The following is a 24229-nucleotide window of genomic DNA, read 5'->3' as shown; positions in this document are numbered from 1 at the left end:
CCATTTATATTTAGTTTCAAGGAAAAAGCAGTTGATTATCTTTATATCACCCAGCAGGATTATGGTCTTATCTAGTATATAGGAATTTTGCAATTTTATGATGGCTATTATTACTTAATTACTAGCTCATTGAGACTTGTGGTGTTTTATGAGCGCCTAGCACCAGAGAAATCCAGGATTCATTCCCCACTGGGTTTTGTAAACTGGACCAAAAAGTCACTTTGGATTGACACCTGTGAAAACAAGGTTTCTGTTTATCCAGAACACTCAGCACAGGGCATTTCCAGGTTCGGTGAAGGCTGGGCCCTGCAGCGAGTGCTGGGGCACTGCTGCTCCCGTGCAGAGCCCTGCTGCAGAGCCACGGAGGCTCTGCTGGAACGTCAGTGCAGCCAGGCAGAGAAATCAGCCCAGCCCTCAGTCTTGGCGTTATCTGCGCTCTCTTATCTTGTACAGTAAAGGAATCCAGCTGATTTCAGTAGCTCTCCGCTTGGGCTGGCCTGCGCAAATCAGATTGCAGCATTGAAGCTAGCAACATGATACCCATCATTCCATTACACAGAAAAAATATCCCACTGTCTTCGAGCTGGATCAGTCTGCAGACAACATGCATTTTCAAATTCATAATTAAGGGATTTTTTGATTTTTATCCTTATGCATTTTTTTTCCCAATTAAGAACAAAATTATCTAAGAGAAACATTTAGAAGAGTCCTGTATGAGGCAGAGAAGAGTGTCTTATTCCACAGCCTGAACAGATCAGTGTCTTAAAAATAATCTTTTAACTGAGGTTTTGTCTGTTTTTTTAATGAAGTATTCTTGAAGGTATGGTCATACCTGGAATAAGTCCAAGTTTTAGTGTGCCTATTTCACTGACCATCAATTTCTGCAATAAGGTTTACACTTAAGCATTAAATATTGTTTCTTTAGCCAAATTTAAAGTTTTAAGGTAATCCAAGTATGGTAGACATGGATCCGCTGGGTCAGTCGGTTCCACACGTCTAACATGCCTTTCACTTTTAAGTTAAGGGGTGTAAAAAATGTAAGGAAAAAAAAATGAAAAAGGCAGTGTATTTACAATTATTTTGCAAAATCATTGATTAGACCAGTCAAACATATCCTGACAAAATATAAGGTTTCCTCTAAGAAGATTTATATTCTAGATAGTAGGCACCAGAATTTTGATAGAATTTGTTCTGTAGACTCTTTTTTCCCCCTTCTTACTTTTTAATGACCTATAGATGCCTCAAAAACTAAGGTTCTGTCTGTTTAGATTGGCTTGTGGCTTTGCATCTTCAGGAAGGCACTATGCCCCAGTACCTAAACCATCCTGGAAAACAGATTATGTCCCTCCCTGCAGTGACTCCGTGACCCTTCACACCTACCCAGAGTGTGAGCTGGCTGTGTAACTAGAGACCCACAAAGTTATTACTGTGTCTGGGCAGCAGGAAAGAGCTAAGAGTATCAAATACTGTCAAAACCTAACGCTGTGACCAGATCAGTGCCTGGTGGGACTGTTTGGCTGTGCAGATGTGGCCCAGGTCAGGTAGGAGCACACACCAGCTGCATTGCTGCTGCTGAAGCAGAGTGCACAGTGCAGGGCTTACATTGTCCAGGCAGAGTGGTACCTGGAGCCCGCCTGGAACTCCTCGCAGCTTCCTGCGCTGGTGCCCTGTTTGCTGAATGCTGGCAGGGTCACAGCACTGCAGCCAGGCAGGGTTTCTGTCACTGCTCAAGGAACACGCTCAGTGTCACTGCTGCAGCAGGCACTGCCCTGGGTAGAGCAGCAGTGACCAGCATCCTCCCAGGTGTTGGCTTTTGGCTCTCTGGGCATTTGGACCACTTTGTGGGAGGCAAAGACAGGCGTGAATGTAGTCCACAGGAAAGAGCCTGCTTAAAATGAGAACATTGACCTTTTGGGCATCACTGCGGACTGCGAGGTTGGAGTAGAAGGGAGGCACAAAGGGGCTAAAAGTGTGTCCATTTGGGTAATCTTCTGTTGCAAGGAAGGATATATGTTTGAGATGATGATGAGGCACAGCTATTGCTGAACCAAAGTTGTCACCCTTCAAAAACTTGGGAAAAAGATGACATACAGTTTGTTTTTTAAGTAACCTCTACCAAGGAGAGCCCATTTGTGCCAAGTTTTCGCTGCAATGTATCATGCAGCTATGATCCAGCACTGACTTTACTTAAACTTAATTTAATATCTCAGGGAATCACAGCATCATTGATTCCAACCAAAACGTGCCTGCCGGTGTTCTTGACATTGCTGTTGCTTATTGCACTGCCCATTTGACTGGATTGTTATTGTTCAGATTCCTTTCTGGTTTTGTAATGGCTGCATTTCACATTAAAGTTCAATGGTTTAATTAAGGAAATGACTGAATAGGAAGTTACTGTAACCATGATTTCAGCTCTTGAAGAAAGATTTGACCTGCACATGAGGAAATTTGTGAACCTAAGCTTTTTGTTAAATGTGCAACATCTCCACATTGTTTTTTAAACCACTGATATTCAAATTAATAAATCACATAATTTTCCTTCTCTTTGTAGAGGTTTATTCGTTTGTTTCCAAGCACATAGTATACCACAGCGTCTTTCACTGAAGCATGGTTTCACACAAGAGATTATATTGTTTGCAAGTTTCTTTGAGATTTGAAGACAAAACTAAGGACATTTTGTGTTTGCAAATGTCTCTCAAAATGAGAACATTTTATGTGCAGCTACGTAAACCCCTGAGTAACTGCTTGCTTTCAGTTTTGAGGCTGGTCAGGGCTCTGCAGTTGGACTTGATGTTGCTGTTCCCTCGGCAGTTGGGTGGGATTTAGAAGTTCTGCCTCTTTTCCCAGGTCTAGCCAATCCTGTTGTGTCACAGCGGCTCTCTACATCAGAACATTAGGAAAACATATATACGAATATGTACAGATTTAAACGGTATCAGTTTTCTTTTCCACTTCATAGCACACCCACACAGAGCAGCTGATTCAGTCCTGCTAAGGAGTGCGGTAATGTCTGCTTTGAAGGGTGGAATAAGTGGCTGGCATGGATGTGGAGAGGGAATGCAATGGCAGGGGGAGACATCTCTTAAATCAGGTCTGCTACAAATGAAATCTCAGTGAAGAAAAGGAGCTCACATCTGCTCAAGTGGTCACCAAACGGTGTTTATTGGTTTCATCAGCTACCAAATAATTGCAGTGGTACAGTAAATAGTATTAAGCACTATCTGTCTTTGGAAGCCTGGAGTTTCTCAGCTTGAAGAGGCAGGATTTCCTCTCCTCCCCTGCCCCCCCATATGTTTACTTTATAGTTTACAGTTCATGAGAGAAGCAAGAAGGAGGAGTAGTCCAGCACAAACCGAGATCTGTAGGTAGATAACACAAAATAATTTCCATTGTAGGGTGAGCTGCCTAGCAGGCAATTGACAGTGACAGTCAAGAAGTAGTTGGTGGTTAATGAGAGGCTCGTTGCCTGGCTGGTTTAGCATTTTAACAGAGGAGTTCTAGCAAAGTTTTGATGCAACTCAAATTTTATCAGCCAAACATAATAGGAAATCAGTATTTACACAATTTTAAGTATTTAAACCAACTGTAATTGAGGAATATAAAATATAGATTATAAGAGGATGTATTATTTTAAATGGCAATGTTAAGGTAATACATTCTAGAATTAATCATTTAGTTAATTTAAGACTGCCTTTTGTTTTGTTAAGAAATTAAAGGTCGTCTACAGTGGTGACATTTTAAAGACGTCACCTGATTTTTTTAGTGGGAATAAACAGATTTTTTTTCTGTATCCAGCAATGACATTAGTAAAAACTACAGCAAGGAAGCCCAACATGAGTTGTTATTTGTGTTATCAGCTGCTTAGGCTGATTTGTGGCCAGGTATTACATATTTTGATACAAAAGATGTAATTACATATTGTTTATTTTTTTAAACAGAGATGCAAATTGGGCTTTATTTTGCAGTTTAAGTAATTTTTATCTCAAAGACTCAGCTTCTCCTATTTTTCTTTTTCATTCTGTGAGAATGAAGAAAGAAAAATCTGGTCAGATCTGCTGGTGAAACTAAGGCTTAGCCCACTGAATATAGTCACCAAGGGATTAATGCAGTTCTCTTGTCTTTTTTGCACTCTGGCTTAGATCCTTCAAAATCATGTGCTTACATGATTTACATCCATGAACTGTCATATTGTATGTTGTCGCTAGGAAAAAAAGGTTTATTATATCTCAAGTTACCAAATACTGAATCAGATTTAAGAACGTCAAAGACTTCATAGTTTTAGAAAAAGTTAACAGTTATTTACTGGTGGCAGGAGCAGTTGAAGTTAGTATTACAACATAAGGATTTTTTCTTTATTCATACCTCCTGTCATTACATTTGTAGTTGATTTCAGAGCACTCCTTTTTCTCTGGGTAATGTCATTTCCATACATGCACTTACAGAAGTTAATGGTGTGCTTACACAGTCTGAGGCACTGTTGGGAACAACCCTTCTGCAGAATGAAGTAGCAACTTTTGTTGAAATATGATGAACAAGGGGATTAAAATGGAAGCATTTAGGCATATTTAGATTTTCAACTTTCATGTCTTTTAAGTAATGTCTGTAATTCTGATGAAAATTATTCTTGAGTTGTGAAACAGTGGGCTCTACTCAGAAAACAATCTAAAATTCCTTGGATGCAAAATATATTTTTTTCACTTAGTGCAGAATGTGATTTATATAACATCTCAGCTGACATGATCTGACATGTTTTTATGAATTCCTTTGCAAGGCAAAAGTGCCTCTAGTTGCAATTTATAGTAATGAGACTGTCTGCTGTAGAGTAGCTGATTACAATGAAGGTACTAGGCATGTTTGTCTTTCCAACTTATTATCCTTTCCTTGCTTCTTCAGTACCTAAGCCCATGTTCTGGAGCAGTGGTATCTGTCGGTCTCCAAAAGATGGAGTTTATGGGTCTTCAAAAAATGTGTTTGTCCAAACACATTTTTGTGTACTTCACCAAATATAGTCAGATGGTATTTTGGACTGGAGTTCAGCTAATTGGCTTGACTATTATATCTGATAGATAAATCTGAAAAATTCAACAAAGCTCCATCTGTAAACAAATTATGTAAACAAATATTTACATGAGAACTTCTAAATTATCTTTAGAACAGTGAATGGTAAATTGTGTCTCAGGTCAAAAGCAATATTATGATAGTGCCCAGTTGTCTTCATTATGTACTTCTGGATTATACTGGGGACAAATGGACGAGGTCCTGAAGTGGGCAGTTGTTTACTTGTGGTTTTGATGGATAAATAGCAAAAGCCTAATGTGTATGCATGGGCATATATTCACAGATTCATGTTAAAATGCTATTGAGAAAATTATCCAAATTTAAGTCCTGCTAGAGGAAGATAATCTTATTTCCTCCTAGTACTCATAGAAAGTTCCCGTAGCCATTTGCAGAAGTAATTTTTGTCTTAGAGCCCCATTCAGCAAACACAGCTGGGAGTTTTGCTCTTCTGAGAAATGAGTGTAGCAAGCTGTACTTGCAAGCATGGAAACATTGTGAAGATCTGGCCCCTGGGGAGCTTAGTGCAAAATTCTTTTTGAACATCCCAGAATGGAGAAAATCCTGACTATGCAGAGCTTCTGACAGAAGCTGCAATAGTGGAAGATAGGGGGAGGAGTTGCCAAGGCAGTGAAGAACTTCAAAGAACACTGGAACTAGGGGCGAAAGTTCAGCCTAATTCTTGTGTTATCTAAACTCGCTCACCCACCTCTCTTGCAGCGCATCTGCATAACACGTCTGGGTCTGGTTGTTGCAATAACTTCACTTTTCTGGAATATGACTGGAAATGTATTATTAAAAAAAATGGTTCTCATTTGGTTGAAAATGTCTTGAGTAAAATTCCATGAGGGAGGCCTAGACACCCAGCCTGCTCCCAGGAGGGACACACAGCTTCCCACCTTGCTTTCCCCCAGCTGTGTGCTCCTGCCACTTAACTTGTGAGGATCTTGTTAGACACCTCAATGACCCAACTGAACTCCCTGCCATGGCAGAAAGAAAAGCTGCAGGGTTATGACTTGAATCAGTAAGCAAAAGGAAGAGTGGATTAAGCAAAGGGCTCATAACCATGAAGCTAGAGCAGGAGAGGGGAAAGGAATAAAGCTTTCTTCCTTTTCAGCATCTCTGAGCATTAAATATATTGAGGAATAAACTCAGTAAATCACAAAAGCACAGTGTAAGTGCTTTCATCCTGGGTGAAATCTGGGACTTGCTGGTAAATCTATTGATCAGACCAGGATTTCATTTCAGGTTTTATCTTTTATTTATGTGCATTGATATTCGTGAACAGACCTTTGAAATATGGTTGTTCAAATACTTTGAATCCAACTCAAGAGAATGTGTTGAAAACAACTCTAAGAATCTATTTGCCTAAATAAATGTAAAACTTAATTATGATGCAATAAAATATTTTCCCACCATGATTTGTGCTGCTGCCAGCCCATGACACTTAGTATGGAACATTAGTAAATAAGTCTATGAGTTACTCCCTGAAATAAATTGTCCTAGCCATCTTGATTCATTTACTGATTACTGAACATAAATATTCAGATCATATCTGAATTTAAATTACAGAAACTCAAATGCTGATGGTGATGACACAGACTTGGGGTAGCAATGCAGTTGGTTACTAGTTTAGCTCAGAACAGAAGTGGCAGAAACTCCTTGTTTGCAGCTGATGGATAGTCAGTGTGTCAGAAGATGGCTTTGGTGTTCAGCTCCTGCTTTTCACCGGTCTGTATTGCGTCAGCCACACCCTATACCTTCAGGATCCTATAGCCCTTAGGGGAATGACTGCAGCAGCAGGAGCTGCACCCTTCTTTCACCTCTGAGGGTGGGCTCTGCAGGTTACTGGGCCATGGGGAACCTTCCAATGGCAACGCTGAGTGCCTTGATGGTGGAGGTCTTTCATTGCCATGTCTATGACCCAGATGGCCTTTATGAGCACTGAATTTACATTTCTTGTTATCTGTTGATCATTTTGTTCTGTGCTATATTGATGTTGTGGAGGTGCTGCAGATATATCAAGTACATAATTGCAAAATTCAGAGGGCTAGAGCATGTACTTTTAGAGCTTCTTTGGCAGACCGAAATACATAATACCTCTCAGAAATGTAAGCTATTCCAGGTACTTCAGGAACTATTGTATCAAGTTTTATGTGGATATTTTTATTTTAAAATATATTGAAAATGAGGTAAGATTAAGGCTCATTATTGAACGTTTGCTTAAGTTCTGACACATGACTTTGTTTCTTCACTTTGTAACTCTAAATTAGGTCATTAAAATCAGATTGTGCATTATAAACAAACAACTTTGTGTTTATAGGTGATTATAAAATAAACACAGAGGGTAAAGGCTGTAATTTTGAAACAGATAAAATTTATATGCCCCTTTGAAATCTATATGTAAATTAGTTTCTCATACTCCAGCTGAGATCATGTAAATGGACCCCACAGAGCTGGTACAGTGTTGATGGTGTACTCAGAGGAGTTGGAGCACTGTAAAGACATTTGCAGGTCAGAAGTGAGGTTAATTGACAGGGAAGTGTGTGGGGACAGGAAAAATTTACACAGTGCTTGTCAGTGGGTAGAGCTGTCAGTTCTTCACTTGGCTACTAGTATTTGTCAAACAAACACGACAGGACTTCGTTTCAGGGAAAGGGAAAAAAACCCAAGAAGAGTCATCTTAGGACAACAGCTTTGGAAAGAGTGGTGTTTTGTGGTTTTGTTCCAAGGTACCCACATGTATGCACCTACTGTACACAGTCCCCAGCCTGGCTCGTCGCTGCTGCCGTGAGCTGCTGCCTGCAGCAGAGCTTTGCAGAACAGGACTTGCTCTGCCTTTTCCTCGGGTATTCTTCAAGCCCATGCTTGAGTGTACAAGCCTGATTTTGCACTAGTGGTGACAACTCCATCTTTTTGATGTATCATATCATACATGACTTTTTCTGTCCTCTTCCTTTTTTCCACGTGTGCTATATGATTCCTGCCTGCTCCTCATTGCATTAGTACAAATTTGCTTACAATGCAAATAGTGCCTGTTTCATTCATTCAGGATTCAAGATGTACAAAGACCAGGCAGGAGGCTGAATTTTTCTTTTTCTATAGCAGCAGTGCACTGATAAATCTGAAGCTATTTCTTGGCCTTAGTTACAAAAAAAAAAAAAACAACACACAAAGAAAAAAAATTATGTCTGGCCGATTTGTGGTCACACCTTCCACTCTAATCATTGTGCAGTGATTTATCTTCTCATTGTCATTAACTGTTCTCAATCTTTAAACAATTTTTAAATGTAGGAATCTTTTAATTTCTTTCTTATTTAAAAAATTATCATGAAATAGTAACCATTTAATCCTGGTCAATATGGTGAATAATGTCATCCAAAAAAACCCAGCACACCAAAATTGAACATACTGTGGCTAGAAAGAGCATTTTTTCTGGTTAAAAAATGGAATATACGAACCTGCTTTAGAACCTCACAGAATGAAGTTTAAGAGATGTTTGTGTATTTCCAGATTTTGCTTCTTTTATTAATATTTGTATTAAAAAGTAAATATGTAAATATATAAAAATCAAATAGCTGGAGTCATTGTTTCCTAGGAGATACTTAGAAATTTTTTTCTTTCTTCTTCTATTGTTCCATAAATTTATTGTGCACAAAATGTAAAAATGCACAGTCAAAAAAGCAAGTCAAAACAGTAAACTATTCTTAGTAGTCTCTGTTAAAAAATAAATAATATCCAATATAATGTTAATGAACTTTCTACATAGTTCATAACAAAGCAGAAAAAGCAGTATGCTTTGTCATTTTGGACAGACTTGATTATTTTATTCTATAATATATTTGGCAGCTGTTTATACACTCTGACTGCTTTATAGTTTCAAACAAGTGTCTGGCAACATTATAAGGCTAATGGCAGAAATGAGATCTTTAAGAGCCATTTCAGTTCATTCCACAAATGAGGATTGGATTTTGTCTTGTGTTTTCATTACTGATTATGAGCAGCTTCCTTAAATTTCTCTTACATAGTAATCCTTTACAGTAATTATGTTTCATACTTGTGCTTCCCAGAATATACAGGGTATATTTAGGAAGGGCATTTGTTTGACAGTGGAAATGCTTCTATAAAGAAGTATCTTGTTGTGTCTTTCAAATAATAAATAGTGCTTTCCATAATATAAAATGCTGGCTTGGCATTAGCAGGAGATTGTGTTGCTCACTATGTTCATATTCTTAATACCAGTCATCAGTGAAGGAATGGCAACAATTATGTCTAATTGTGCAATTTATATTAAGTGTCTTTCCAAGAACATTTAAGGAGGCATGGAAGGAATGAACAGCAAGCCAAAATGAATAGGACTCAAAGCATGTCACTGGAGGTACAACCCCAGCGGCTACAGCAGATGCATTCTGTGAGCACTGCAGGGAGCACAGGACTGCTCCTTTTTCACAGAAGGCTGTTGGATTTAAGGGAAAAACCTCCACAGTGTAGGTGATGGGAAAATCAGAGGAGGAGTTGGAGGACTCCCAGAGAGAATGAGCTGATGTGTTCAGATTAAAAAAAAAATATCTTACAGTGATTGTACACACATAATTTATAGTGAGTGATAATATGACTTCTTTTTTTTTTCATATTCTAGTGTAGAGTATAAGTAATTTGGTACTTTGGTACCAGTATTTGAAATGATACAGCTGGAAAAGATTATTTGTTTTTCCCTTTTCAGATCATCATGGAGATTTTTTTCTTATTACTTATTCAACAATCCTGTATTGTTGAATATATTCATGTGAGTATTTTGAAGACTGCATTTTCTTAAACAACAGCTTCTCATTGTGTATGCAATACCTCACTCTTCCCAGATCTTATACTTCTGCAGAAGTAATTGTTTCATAATAATTTTCATTTTCTAATAAAAAAGAAAATTTTATATATGAAGTATTTGGCATGTTCACAACTTTACTGTGTCCAATTTCTACTGACCTCTCCTCATCCTCACTTAGCTAGATACAGATTTCTTTCATTACCTGCATACTGGGAATACTTAACTAAAAACAATTAATTATGAGATAACTTATCTCTGAAGGAGCTTCCCATGTAATGAAGTTTATTCTGTTCCTTTGGTTGTTAGAAATTCTTTTCATGCTTTCATTTCTCATAGAGGAATTAAAGCCAAAAATTAAAAATCTGCTTTTGTATAATACTCAGCTTCATGTATCCCTTTATTAACACTATAGGAAATGCTTAATATCTCTCAAAGTTCAGCCCTGCATTCTGTTTCTTTGGCTTGCATAGAGTATTTAAAACTATTTTTGCATCGTTGTGGTTCAGCTTCCTGCCTACTCTAGTTTTTATCTTTCTCCATATGACCAGGTGTGATGAGAGGATGGATGCTCAGGGAAGTGAACATTGTGGCAAGTCTCCTCGGTATCCTCAAGGTGGGGAAATGAGGTGCCCACAGTCACTTTTCCACTAGTGGGTCTTCAGAAAGCCCTGAAGTGCTCAGGAGAGCAGAGGTGTAAGGAAATTCAGGAGAGCCAGTCTGGGCTCACAAGGGTTTGCAATAGACTGTAAGTTTCCCATTTAAAGCAGATCCAGGGCTGAGAGACCATCTGCCCTGCAGAGGCACTGAATGCCCTAAGGGAAAATAGCTACTTTGGTTGAATTTTGAGATAAGTAAGGGAAGCCATGAATTTGATTTAGAACGGAAATGGTAAAGTAGCAGCTTAAATGCACAGAACTGTTTTTAAAATAATGGCTTAGTTTTCTGTTTTTAAAATAATGGCTTAGTTTTGCCAGTCTACTGTTTGTTAAGATTGATAAGCATTACTGGAAAGATTCTTGAGTACTTTCAGTTGTCTCCAGGTTTCCAGACAAGTCTTTCTTTCTGTATTTATAACCATCTCTCCGCAAACCTGTAAGCAAACTAACAAAACAGAACATGTAAATTGCTACATTGTGTTTCTGAAATGCAGCAGAGCTGGTCATAAGTTTTCCTTTTTTTCCTGAATAAACAACTCCGGGTAATTTAAAGAAGCTCTGAATGATTTATAGACGAGGCAGTCTTAGACCCTGTGGTCACCTTTTTCCCTCAGGATCAAAAGGAATTGCTCATTTATAACTGCAAACAGCAATATGCCTGACTACCTGCAAATCTGTTCACACTTGTTGTATGCAGTTAATAACGAAGTCCTTAAAAATATGATTTTTCTGATCATATTTGCATATGTTTTACAGATTAGGCATCTCAGTTTTGGCATTGCTAAGTCAGTAAGACAGAGATTGTTCTTTGCAAACAAAACATGCTTCTTGCATCTCAGAAAATATGCAGGAAAACTGTTGTCAGTACTTGAACTGATATATCAGTGCACAAGTACTGAAAAGTCCAGACACTTATCTTGAGCTTTATAAACATAATCTCAAGTACAGGGTTTTACAGAGAAATAATTTTGCGTATGTTCGGGAGAAAGAGCAAAACAGCTGTTTCATATGAGCATAGCTTCAGATAGGAAGGGACCTCAGGGAATCTCTAGTCCAACCTCCAGCCCAAAGCAGCATCAGCAAAATGATCAGATCAGGTTGCTTTGGGCTATATGCATTCTGGTCTTGGAAATGCTCAAGAATGGAGAGTGCACAGTCTCTCAGAGCAATGTCTGGCTGTCCTGATGTCCAGTGAGAAACTTGCTTATTTCAATTTAGCTTTGCTGTCCCTTTCTCTTCAGACACACTACTGTAAGGAGTCTGGCTCTGTGTTCTTGATAATATTGTCAAATCTATTGGAAGGCAGCTATTTCTGTGTTTGAGACAAAAATGGAGACAGATTACTCAAGCCTTTTAAAAAGAACAGATAATGTTGATAGGCACATTAGCACATAGGAAATTATATCAAGTTTTGTTCCCAGAAAATTCTGTAATGAGTTTTTCCTTAACAAAAATAAATAATCAGATACTGTTAGATTGTGATCTAGGAGACGTTTGCAGGATTATATTTGTTGCTATGTGTTTTCCTAATACGTTAGGAAAGAGTACTGGTAACTGAGAGAAATGGGCCACATACTGAATCTAAGAGAGGGAAATCACAGGAAGCCTTGGGACATGTGACAGCAGAGAGAGCAAGAGGGCAGCGCTTCAGATACTGCTTTGGAATATTCTTGAGAGCCTTCCCCGGTATGACAGTGACTGAGACCCAGTCGAGCACACAGTGTTTACATCCCTCCAGCCTCTTCCCTGGGGGGTGGGGCAGGAAGAGGAGAGGGAAGGAAGCAAGGGATGATTGATGGCTTTTAAAAAGCTTTTCCCTGCGAGGGGAAGGTGTGGTCACTATACAATCTCCAGCTAACAAAGCCCTCCCGTAGGTGGAGCAGACTTAAGCTTTGTCACCCCTTTGGGGTGACTACAACACTGTCCAGAAAATATTTTTCTTGTTTTTCAGTTGAGAATAGAGATCTGAGTAGGAGAAGTAGCCTGTCACTGTTCCAGTTTGTACTGCTTTAAGACAGTTCTCCAGCACCGAGTCAGATTGTGGCCTCTGCGACCAAGGGGCTGAAATAAGTCAGATCGGAGCCCAGATGGACTGCTGTGTGTGGTGCATCTCAGGAAGGCATGAGCACACAGCTACATTTCTGTCAAATTAAGCCACAGGTACATGAACGTATTAATATAATCCAGTACTGCTGCCAAAGCAAGTGCTCATATCCACCCTCTTGCCCCTGCCTATTTTTGCTCACTGCTGCCTCCTCCATTACACTGGCACAAGCAGCAGCACAGCCACATGCTGAACCCAACAAAGGAAATTATCTTAAAAAAATTAAACTGATCAGAGGGAAAAAAAAAAGATTTCACCCAGAATCAGTTGCTAAACTGTTGCTTTTTCAGCATTGATGCCAGCTGGTGTTGTTGTGAAGTAGGCATGAGGCCTTAACCAGACCAGGGAGTCTGAATTTATCCTATCCAAATCTCTGTGTTAGCTTTATGCCAGCAGTGGGAATACGAATGTTCCATGATTAACATGAAATTAGGGTAGTACAGACAGATGATACCTGACCTGACATAAAGTCTGCTGGTACAAACTTATTTCATAAAATATTTTCCAGTGCCAGTGATCACCATGTGGCTGCAGTGCTTTTCATCCGGTACTACTAGACCTCAAACTTGTGTTATCAAATCAAGGCCAAATGGAATGAGATCCATTTTAGGACTTGAAAGAAGGGAAAAAAAGAAAGTTGTACAGAATGTAGTTCTGCCAAGTGTTGATGCTTTCCTATAGTTTGCTGTATTCAGATGGCTCTGATCTGTAGTAGCGATATATTAGGATACCAAAATACTTAAGAGATTATTTCTAGGAAAGTCAGTATTTGAAAATTATATGTTTTTGTAAATACTAGCATTTTCAGATGTTATTTGGCTTTTCAGTAATGAACTACCTGGCAATTTTCTGTTTCTTTCCAGCTGTTTCCTATGTTGGGGTGTATGGGATTGGGGCCACCGTATTGTCAGAAAGAGGAAGAGAAACCAAAAGGTGCCTGATGATGCATGTCCGTGACAGAAGTTCTACAGTGTCACTGATCAGTCAGTGGCCTGACAGAGCTATAGCTCTGGACTTTCTTAGAAACTAGATTGTCAACATCAGTGGTAATGTAAATATGGTAATGTAAACAGTGCAGAGTACCAGGAGTGTAGTTGGGAACTCCTTGACTCCGTATCTTCCTCTCTTACAGCCGAAGAACTGTAGTGTTTCCTAGGCCTAAATTTCGTGGAAAAAACTTAAGAATTTCCCCTCGCTTCCCAAATGCTGCCTTGAGGCACTGGAGAGGGCTGTGACCGGATGTTCCTCCCCCCCTCCCCATCCCTAGTCAAGAAAAACTTAGGGGAGTTAAAGGGCGCAGTGTTTATCGCCTCGGAGCGGTCAGCCCCGCAGTTGTGGGGTGCAGCAAACGCGGCTGTCCCCGCTGCAGCCGGGGCGCCGCGGGATGTCCCGCTCCGGCCGCTCGGGGGTCGGGACCCCGCCGGGCGCGCCCCGCGGCGGAATGCGCGGCACGCGGGCCCGCCGCCCCTCTCAGGCGCAACCATTGCGCGGCGCGGGGGGGTCCGCGCCCGCCGCCCCGCTCCGCGCCTCCGCTGGCGCCGCGCCCCGCTCCGCGCCCCTCTCCCCGCGCAGGCCGGGGCGGGGCGCGAGCACCGCGCCCGCTCCGCGCTCCCCCGCCGCGGCTCGGCGCTTCCCCGCCCGCTCCCTCCCTCTGCGGGGCGGTGGTTGAGGCCGGCGGGAGGTGGGGCCGGGCCGGGCCGGGCTGGGCTGGGCTGGGCTGGGGCAGCCGGCGGCGGTCAGCGGGGGCCCGTGGATGGCAGCCTGGGCGGCCGCCGCGGGATAGGGTCGACGCGGAGCGGGGCCGGGCTGGGCCGGGGCCGAGCGGAGGGTTCGAGGAGCCGCAGCCGGCGGAGAAGGCACGGAGGCGGAGAGCGCCCTGCAGCCCCGCCGCGCCGCAGCCCGGCGGCCGCCAAAGTTGCTCCCCATCCCGAGGGGGAGCGGGGGATCAGGCGGGGCGATGATCTTCCCCAGCAGCAACAGCAGCGCGGCGGGCGGCGGTCGGACCCCCTATCGGAAGCAGGTAAGGGAGGGGATGTATGGGTTTGTGGCACCCCCGCGCTCCCCCCCGCAGCCCCGAGGTGCTGGGGGAGGAGTGGGGAGAGGGGTGGCGACTGGCGTGAATTGCGGCTTGCAGCCTGCTCACTTCTCGAGAGCTGGGATTTGAAAAAAGAAACTCTCTTCTCCTTTTTTATTTTATTTAACCTCCTCTGAAGAGCCGCACCGTGACCTTGGCGAGTGCCGGGGCGGCCGCCGCCGGGTCACCTTCGCGGGGCGTGCGGGGCGGTGCGGGGCGGCCGCCGCGGGCCGGGCGGGTGCCGGCCCCGCCGGGCTCGGCAACAGGTTAGAAAGGACCCGGTGTCGCAACAGCGAAACTTGGGGCTGGATGTTTTCCACTCGGCGTGAAACGAGCGAGGGGATCCGGGCGCCTTTTTTTCTTTCAAACACCTCTCCACAAAAGCTCCGCCGCCCTTCGGGTGCTCCCCAGCTCTCTCCGAGGGGGGCACAGGGGGACCCTGTGACATTTTATGGGCAGTGATCTCTCTGATAAGCTCGAAGCACTCGCATCTATGGTGCTGTAGTGAAAGAGGTATTTCTTTGTTTGTTTGTTTAGTCGCTGGAAATAAAATATTTGAAATAGTTGCGTTACAACCTTGCTGGACGTTTGTCTTTGGCTGCACTTTTTACGCACACCAGATGCAACGTTGGTATTAATCTTACATTATTTTTTGCTTAGTGTATTAGTTTTCATTGACTCTTCGATTAAATTAAAAAAAAAAAAGAAACAAAAAACCCTTACATTTTAAGTTAATGGGAAAGCGTGCTCTGTATGTGTGCCAGAGGGTGAATGGAGTAGAGGTCACTGACAAGCTACCGGCTTGATAAAGCATGCCAAAAATACTATGGCAGGCTTCTTTCCAGGTGAGAAAAAAATCCTTCCGTGTCTGCTGCACTTAGTAGCTGAAACGAGTAATTTGACAAGTTCAGTCAGCAATACTGGGGAAGTTCATCCTATTTTGCTTGGGGTCAGAATGCATTAAGGGTAGAAATAGGAAATCAGATATCACTGCTGCACACAGTGAAGGGTTTCGTATAAATAGTGAGGACATAGGCTTGGGAATTTTGAACTCTTGGTGCATTGTTGGGATGACACATGTGTAGCTAACCTGCATGACAGTGAAAGTTAGACTCATATTTTCTTGAAGCTTAAGTAAAAATTGCTATTTCCTTTCTCCTCCCTGTTATTTTATAGAAATATATTTTTGATAAGAATCACTGGTGTGTTATCTCAGCAGTGCTCTGCAGATGCTGGCCAGCAGTGCACGGAGCTATCTTTGCATCTTGTAGTCAAAGCGTTCAAGTCCATACATAACAAAACACGCTTATTGTGTGTGCTGGTTTTGGTTTGTTGTTAATAAATGTCCTGGATACACCCATGCTTGATCATCTTGTCTGGTGCTCCTGCATACTTTATAAATGAAGCCAGTTCATCAGATACTATTTCGTGCTCTCCCTGGGAGGACGACCATTAGTCGAGGCAGGCCCCTCGTGTGGCTGTGCAGTGTGGCGGTGCCGGGCAGGGTGTTGGCAGGAGCCGAGGGCAGCGGGGCCAGGCCTCGTGCTGGCAGGGCTGTGTTTTATGTGCGGATGTGAGTTTGCCTGCTGGTCTGGAGCAGGCTGATAAGATGCTCTTCTTTTCACAGTGCACTCCTTAGATTGAAAGAGCTAAAAGGGCCGACTGAATCAGAAAAACAAACAGACCCTTTTCCCCCAATAGGCAGAGAAAGAAATGAATGCAGGGGTATTATGTGGGCTTAAGACCCTGGGTACCAAAGGTTTCTTTTGTTAGTATGTAGCTATTCTCTGCTCAAACACTTCCTATATAAGGAGCCAGGGTCTGTGCTTTTCTCCAGCTAAGTCCATGGAAAATGCCTATTAGCTTCATTCATGTAGACTCACGTCGATTAGTGATTGGCTTTCTGATCTCCCTTTCACTCCGACTTCACCTGCAGGGGTGAGCTGATGTCAAACAGTGCTGAAAAGCACTGCGAGCCTAGTTTTTCAACCCTTGATAATTAAGAAAAGTTGAGATTAAGTCCCATATTCAGACAATTGCATTGTAGTTGAGCTTTAGCCTGAGACCACTAGGTACTGTTAGTGTACGAAAAGTTGTCAACCAATGTCTCTAAATGGAGTAACTGGATTTCCTATGCTAACAGTGTGTTAGTGTGAAGCTAAAACAATATAAAGTAACTTATAAGAGAAATTAAAATCTTTTGAGCAGCTTGTATGTCTCTGTTGGTACTTTAATGCAGATCAGAATAATAAAAGAACACTTCATGTTTAGTACTATCCTGTTTCATTTTTAAGACTCTATAGCAGATTCAATTGAAAAAATGAGTGACTAACTGATAAAAGGCAAGGTGATGCTAACCTGATTTATTTTTAAGACATTGTAATATAATGTGGATTTCTACCTCAATTTAAAGCATTGACAAAATGCCATATAGGCAGAGTAGGTTCAGATCTTTACCCATACTCTCTTTTTGTTTCTCAAATAACTATGTTTGTTTTATAAACAAGTCTGTGACTATAATATTATGTTTGTTGCCTGTTGTATCTACACTGTGCAACTCTGGCATGTAGGAGCGAGTCAACATTCTCAATTTCAGGTCAGATTTGACTGGCCTGATCATCTTCTCTCTTTTGGAGTACTTGTAAGAATACTAAAATTTTGTCTCTGCTCAAAAGGATTTCCTGCATTATGGACAGACAGGCATATTAAAAATACTCTTGCTAGGCTTAAAATTGAGACGTTGCTTAAATGAGTGACAGCTCATCTGAGAAGTAATTTGAAATGCAGATGTAGGTCTTGTTAAAGAATGAAAGCCACACAATATCTTCAGTAATAACCTATCACAACCCTCATAGCCATACATCCTGTCTGAAAAAGGTGTAATTTAAGACTTTTGCTATCAAGGTTATTTGAGCTATTGTAAAGAATGCACATGTGTGCATTCGTAATGAAAAGGAAACAAAATTACATACAATACACTGCTTAATATAGGCTTTTTTAGCTCTTGGTTTGTTGAGAGCAAGATGATTCTCTGTCCCTCCCACTTTTGTCATTCTCATGTAAATTGGGAGGCGCTCCTCTGAAGTAAATATTTCTACACTCTGTAAAATTATCGTAAATGGAAAAATTAGGCTTTCTCCTGCCATCTGCTCCTTGAATCTGCAGAGCTACTCCAGCTATTTGATTAGGGATTTTAAATTGCTTTGTGCAGAGAAGTTCCTCTGCTCTCAGGTTTCTCGAAGAGGAAGCCAGAAGCAACTCTGGAGGCCTGGTCAGGAGGCGAGTGCAGGGTCCCGCCAGCCCAGCCTGGGTGCCTTTTAACAGCTTTGCCCAGTAAGGGTGATTCTTGTTGCGTTTTGATGAGTGTAATGTTTGCCTTGTCAGCGTGAGGAGATTGACATAGTTTGCTGCTGTCGAGAAGATTAACTGGGTGTAGCTGCACGTGAGGAATTTGACACTGATTTGAGGTTTCGCCTAAGTATGGAGGGACAGACAAAGCTTTTGATCAATCTTTTCGTGTAGCTCTGTTAATATCAAGCGTTGTGTTGCAGGTTAGCTTTTCTAAAAGGTGAAGGTTAAGGTGGGTTTCTAACGACAGTTAAATGGAGAAAGCTTTTGCCAATCTCAGGCTAAAAGTGTAGATTGGCCTTTCACTTTCTCTATGGGTTTAACCTATCAAGAAGCTACACCTGTAATCCTACTTTACAATTTCCCAGTTGGCACTGTGTGTGGTGTCTGTGTGTGAGAAGGACCCTCATTAAACTTGCAAGACCTGGGCATGGGCATAACTCAAAACACGCGGCTCCGTGGAGCAGTCTGTGCCCGGGGGATGTGACACAACACCTCCCGTGCCAATGGATGGTGGGGAGGGGGGAGGCTGAGGTGCCCGAGATCTGTGGCTACAGAAATGAATGGGATTTGTTTCTTTTTGTTTCTTAGAACTATAAGAATTGTAATTTTGTATCGCTGTCTTGAGGTGACAGATTGTATTTCCCTTTACGTTGTATACAATGTTAAAGGATCTACCTGGGTTTCACAGAACTGAACTCCTACATTAACTACCAGCTACTTTAATTTTTAAAGTGCGTCTATAAGATTGTTTATGAAGTTCTGCTTTATTCTCAAGGGAGCAAAACTACTCAGTCAGTGCGTTTCTATACTTGTACCAAAATGTGAATGAAAGAGATAAAAGGAAACACCTTATCTTGTTCAGGCACGATGTTATAGATTATAAAAAGTGATATAATTTTCTTATCTGTATTTGGCAATTTGAAGTTTTTGTTTAGTACTTCTAACAGGGTGAACAATATATTTTTGTCTCTTTGGAAGTGTTATTGTTTAAAGTATGTCTTTGCCATTTAGTTTCACATAGAAAGGAAGATAGAAGTCTGTGTGTTGAACATCTGCTGTTTTGTTTTGAGTTAATTTTTTTCCCCTGAAACTTCCAACTGTTAAAAAAATTGCTTGAGTTAACACATTTCAGAAGAGTTAGATCCTTTAAACTGTAACTGCTGGCAGGGAGGAGAGGGGAAGGAAGGAAGGGAGTGGAAAATCCTTTCCTGCAAGCTTGAGATGGCTCCTAAAACATCCGCACAGTGCTGCAACCAAGTAAATAAAAATAATGATCATTCGACATTATAGCTGTTTCCTTATGCATTTTCTACCCCCTTGTATATTTGTGGTTGAAATTGACCTTTGCTTATTGCACGAGGTGGTGTATAACAAAAGAAATAAATGGAGACTAGGAACCTCTAGTGGATTTCCCTTATGGATCTGTTTCCAACTTCTTATTTATGTTTTTCTCCTTTTCTACAGCCAGTTGTTTTAAAACATCTTACTTGGGGGGGGGCAGTGTGAAGTCTTAAAAATCTGTAATCCTAATGAAGACGTGCATAGAGATGTTTTGATCTTGAAAGAAGTGTTGGTCAGAAGTGTTTCAAAAAGCCAGCACATTTGAAAGTTCTTGGGCCTTGTTGAAGTAATTGTGAGCTATTTTGCATATGTTTCAGAATTGCAGTGTACTGAGGTAATTATAACAGCCCTGTATTTGCAGTTTCCTGATGCAACAGGAAAGGGAAGGGATGAGTTAGAAATAGAGGAGAAATAAGGAGGGGAACCATGGATTAGGTAAGCACAAGCCTCCTAACCCAGCAACTTAGGAAACATACACACAACAAAAAGAAATCATGTGCTGTAAGGACTGGTTACTGTGATTAGCACAGCTTTAGCTGTTCCCCTCAAGAGACTGCAGTTAAGGCAGTGAAGCTGCAGCTGTGTATTGACTCACAAAGTAGTTTTAAACTGCAGTTGAAGTAAGTGAATACCGGTTTCATATTGAAATACCAGAGAGATTGCTTTAAACAAATTCAAGATTACCTAGTTTTGTGGCAGTTTGAGTTAGTTTATTTCTAGGAATTTAAGTTTAGTAACTTTTATTACTGTTTATGTAAATTGATTTTTAACAGTAAAACTCTATACCAATTTTAAGATTTAACCTGTGCACTAAGATGCATTGGCTTAAAAATATCTAGCAAGTATTTTGAAGTCTTAGAAGCTCTTCAAAACAAAAATATAGTTGCAACATTTCAAAAATGTCTTTTTCGGAACTTACGATGTAGCATAAGAATGTATCAGCTCTAGAGTCTGTTGCAAAATAATAGCTGACAACTACAGAAATGTATAAATATATAATAATAATTCCTTTTTGTTCATATGTCCTCAAAAAAGCCATGCTGTAGGCTTAACTATAATTGTGTAGGAAATCACTCATGTGTGTCTTACTTGTTTGAAGTATTCTGCTCTAGAAAAATGATGTGTCAAATAGAGTGGGTATTTAGAATTTACTTGTTTGATAGAATTGTAGAACTTAGTGAAGTTGCAGTGGAAACAAGCAACACATTGTTCTGGGGAGCCTCATTTGGGCCTCATTTTCCTTTGATGAAGAACAGCAGAAACACCAGGGCAGGGTGAGCATCAAACTTAGTCTAGCCTGATGCTTACCTGCTTGTGAAATTAAATGCTTCTTTACTGCAACTAAATATATGTAACTTTATTTCACCATTGATTCTGTTTCTTTACAGTATCTCTTATTGGCAATGGCACTTTCACACCTTATTGTGTGGGTTTTTTTCTGCTTAGATGAGAAGGGGATTTATTTCTTTCCTTAACTTATATTGTTTTCTCTGATCAGAATCTCCTCTACCATATGGTGCTTTGTTCAATAAAGTAGAAAAATGAGTCCTTTGGTTAACTACAGCTCATATATTGTGTCATTTGGGTACGACAGCATAACAATATTAGAATTCAGTCCTTCAGGATATTTGAGGTATGTGTATGTCACTTCCATTTTTAATGTACTTGAGCACATTAAATCTAAGGAAGTTTAAGATTTCAGCTGGGAGTTTGGATGAGTGTTACAAGGGAGCCTTTCTCAGGATTGTCAGTGCAAGACACTTCTCTTGCCTGTGGTCTTACCAGCTCCCATAAAGGCTGCTGCACCTTGGTGGCAGATTATGCAGTTGTCTTAGAAAATCTGAAGCAGTATTCACAGATTCTTGGCTACTCTGAGGTGATTCACAATCCTGCTTTAAGTTTTACTTGACCCACAGAAACTTTATCAGGTTGTGCTTGTGGCACTGCAACAATCCAAAATCACTCCAAACACCAGGCAGGCAAGGGTAAAATCAAATGCAGATCCTTGTTAAGTCCACAAATAAAAATACAGAATTCTTAAAACTGAGAAATTAAAAAAACCCGAACAACATAGTAGTACAGGAGCTGGAAGTTTCCTTTACCTTATATGCAGGCATGTAGCACACAACCTCCAGTCTTCTCAGGGAGACTGGTTATTGTCCAACCCTGTCACCTCAAGTTGTTTTTGGAAAAGAGGCTCTGTATTTCTCTGTATTTTATTTGTTCTTAACCCACTTGAAGGGTAAGGGGTAGACATTGCTTTTTATTTTGGAAGTTGGTGATGCTTCTTTCACCAGACCACAGGTTGTTTTTTCCTGCTTTGGAAGCTGTGATGTCTCTCAGGCATCCCCATGTGCAGTGCTGCCCAGGCTTTGGAGTGCTCTTCAGCTGAGCACTAAAGAGATGGTTGGTATGTTACAAAAGAGAACCTATGTATGTAATGATGAAGGAATTTCACGTCTTGTGGTATTTTAAACAGTTGTGCAGCAGATATTTTGGTGGGCTACTATGAGAGTGGGGGAGACCCTGATACTCCAGTTGCTGAAGGTGACTGGCAGGTGTGTGTCACCTGTGTGCCCACCTTTGAGCATAGCCATGGTGACCCATTTGGAACTGTTTGTATTGCCACATGCATATGTGTTGTTCTGGCTTGGCTTAGCTAATTGCTTAGCCAAGGTTTTAAATAACCTATTACAACATGAAACTCTTTGAAGTATGTCGTGTGGAAGTAACACACAGTACAAGTCTGTGTTAACTTGGCCCCCTGTGGCTGTGCTGTGGGAGAGGAGGGACACGGTGGGTGTGCCATGCCCTGGCCAGGAACTTGCCTCCTGCGAGCCCGGGAAAGCAGCGGCCACACTGGATAAACCTGGGCTTTGTCAGAGCCAGCACACTGCTCCATGGATTTCTGTCTGGTGTGAAAGCAACCACCAGCAGACAAGGCCCTTTGAAGTGTTTAGTGGTCTGTCTTCCAGATAAGTTCAAGAAGAGTTTAAATTTGTAGGTCTGGATTTTAAGACTCTTGCTTATGCCAGTGTGTATTTACATAGCCGGTGGTGCCACTGCATGGGGTGAGACTGCTGACATCAAAAAGTGCTTATTGAGACAGAACCAGACTACTTGTGAATTTCCCCTATGAGAAACCTGAGTTGAATAGTTGGTATATCATGGGGTTAGTGTTAAACTCACATTCAGAATCAAATGGTATTTAAATTGCTTTAATATTATTTCACCCAATCTGTTTGGCTTGCATGTTCCTCATTATGATAGTATTTGTGCTTATTTAAAAATAGTTCTATGTAATTTAGGAAAAAACATTTGAGACAGGTATTAAATACAATTGATTATCTACTAACCTTTGAAACAAGGGTATTTATTTGGCTTTTATTTAGCATTCTCAGAGATATATCTCTGAATGCTACTTGTGAGAAACGCTTATCAAAACTGGGGTTTAAGAAAAGTGTATCACTTAAACAAAAATACAACTGATAAGATTTCCTTATAGTCTTGGGGTATCAATGGCTCCAATGCATACATATACATGTAAATATTCCAGAATTTGGGACATAATTTTAGATGAGAGAAGCAGTTATGTCCTGCTGTACTGAGGAGCTATAGGTTACATTTGAAATCTTCAGTAATTTTAATGGTGAAGAATACTAAGATGTAATTCAGTATATAGAATTTCAGCTGCTTAAAGGTGCTGGTGATACCTAGGGCACACTGTGGTACCAATAGAAGAATGCAGGGGGCTTTTTAGGGTTTTTTTAAAGTGCTCTAAGAGCTGCTCCCATTCCCAGTTAAAATATTCTACAATGCTGTGGAGGCTAGTGCAAGATGGCAATGGTTAAGGAAGTAATTGTTTAAGCATTAGGTCGATATTTTAATTGCTGTAGTGACAAAATCATGTTAGCTTTGGAAGCAGACTTTGTCAGATTGCCAGCAAACATAAGGTTCTTAGTTCTCTCAGGTGTGGAGTGTCATGGTCTCAGAGTCACTGAGGGCTGCAGACTGGCATAGTCATTGTAACAGGCACTCTGGATTTTCATGTAACTGTTTTTTATGTATTCTGGTAAGTTGTTGGGAATTCCCTGCTCTGAAGCTCCTGACAATTTAGTGCTTTCTGGTTTACAGTTTCTGTTACTACTTTATTATTTTTTTAGTATTATTAGTGTGTGGGTTTGTGTTTCAATATGTTAGCTAATGTAAAGAAATATCTAGCCTATCTGTGTGTCCTATCCTTCTGTCAAAAGACATTATTTTGATGTGACACTTCTCTGTTGACCCTCTTTCAAAATTACTGAATCCATCTCTACCTTCTTCATTCCCTGAAATAAGTGCTGTGTTGTGTCATTGTCCTGGGTAATAGTAGAAGTCCCAGGTCAGCCACACCTATAAAGGTTATTCATAAGGATTGAGATGATGACCTGAAATTCAGAATGGTCCTGTCACTGATATTTTGGATAATCTTAACTAAATTGTTAAGGTTTGACTCTTCAAAAGGTAGTTGTTAATATTAGTTTTCTACATCTCAGATTTTGCACAGAAATATACTAACACCTACAAGTGGTTCAAATACTACAGCAATATGACTAAATATCTTGAAAAAAATTATTTATATACACATGCACACATACCTACATAGATGTCTATGTTTGTCCCCTGAAGCTCAGGATAGAGGAGATTTTTTTTTTTTTGTATTATAGAACTGTGTTCAAATTCTGCCTGTAACATACTGTGTAAGTAGTTTCTTTATGGTCTGTGAGAGCACTCATCTGAATACTATTATTGCTATTTCCAGAAAATTAGCGATGGCAAAGTTCACT

At 40.9% G+C, this 24229-nt stretch overlaps 1 protein-coding gene across 4 annotated transcripts in view; it reads left to right on the top strand.

Annotated features, from left to right (window-relative positions):
* RBMS1 (RNA binding motif single stranded interacting protein 1) overlaps positions 1 to 24229 on the top strand; it is a 141937-nt gene that overhangs the window by 36135 nt on the left and 81573 nt on the right. Inside the window, exon 1 of one of the 4 annotated variants that reach the window (XM_021526282.3) lies at positions 14396 to 14657. The exons of the other annotated variants lie outside the window; for them this stretch is intronic. Within the exon in view, the coding sequence (XP_021381957.1) occupies positions 14595 to 14657 (63 nt within the window). The 5' untranslated portion in view covers positions 14396 to 14594. Of the gene's footprint in view, positions 1 to 14395; positions 14658 to 24229 lie in introns of those variants that run through there. 4 annotated transcript variants of the gene reach the window in all.

Source organism: Lonchura striata, chromosome 8, assembly GCF_046129695.1.
Source record: "Lonchura striata isolate bLonStr1 chromosome 8, bLonStr1.mat, whole genome shotgun sequence".
In the NCBI taxonomy this organism is placed as follows: Eukaryota; Metazoa; Chordata; class Aves; order Passeriformes; family Estrildidae; genus Lonchura; species Lonchura striata.
The sequence above is the reverse complement of the archived record's forward strand: the minus strand, read 5'-3'. Positions and strand labels throughout refer to the sequence as shown.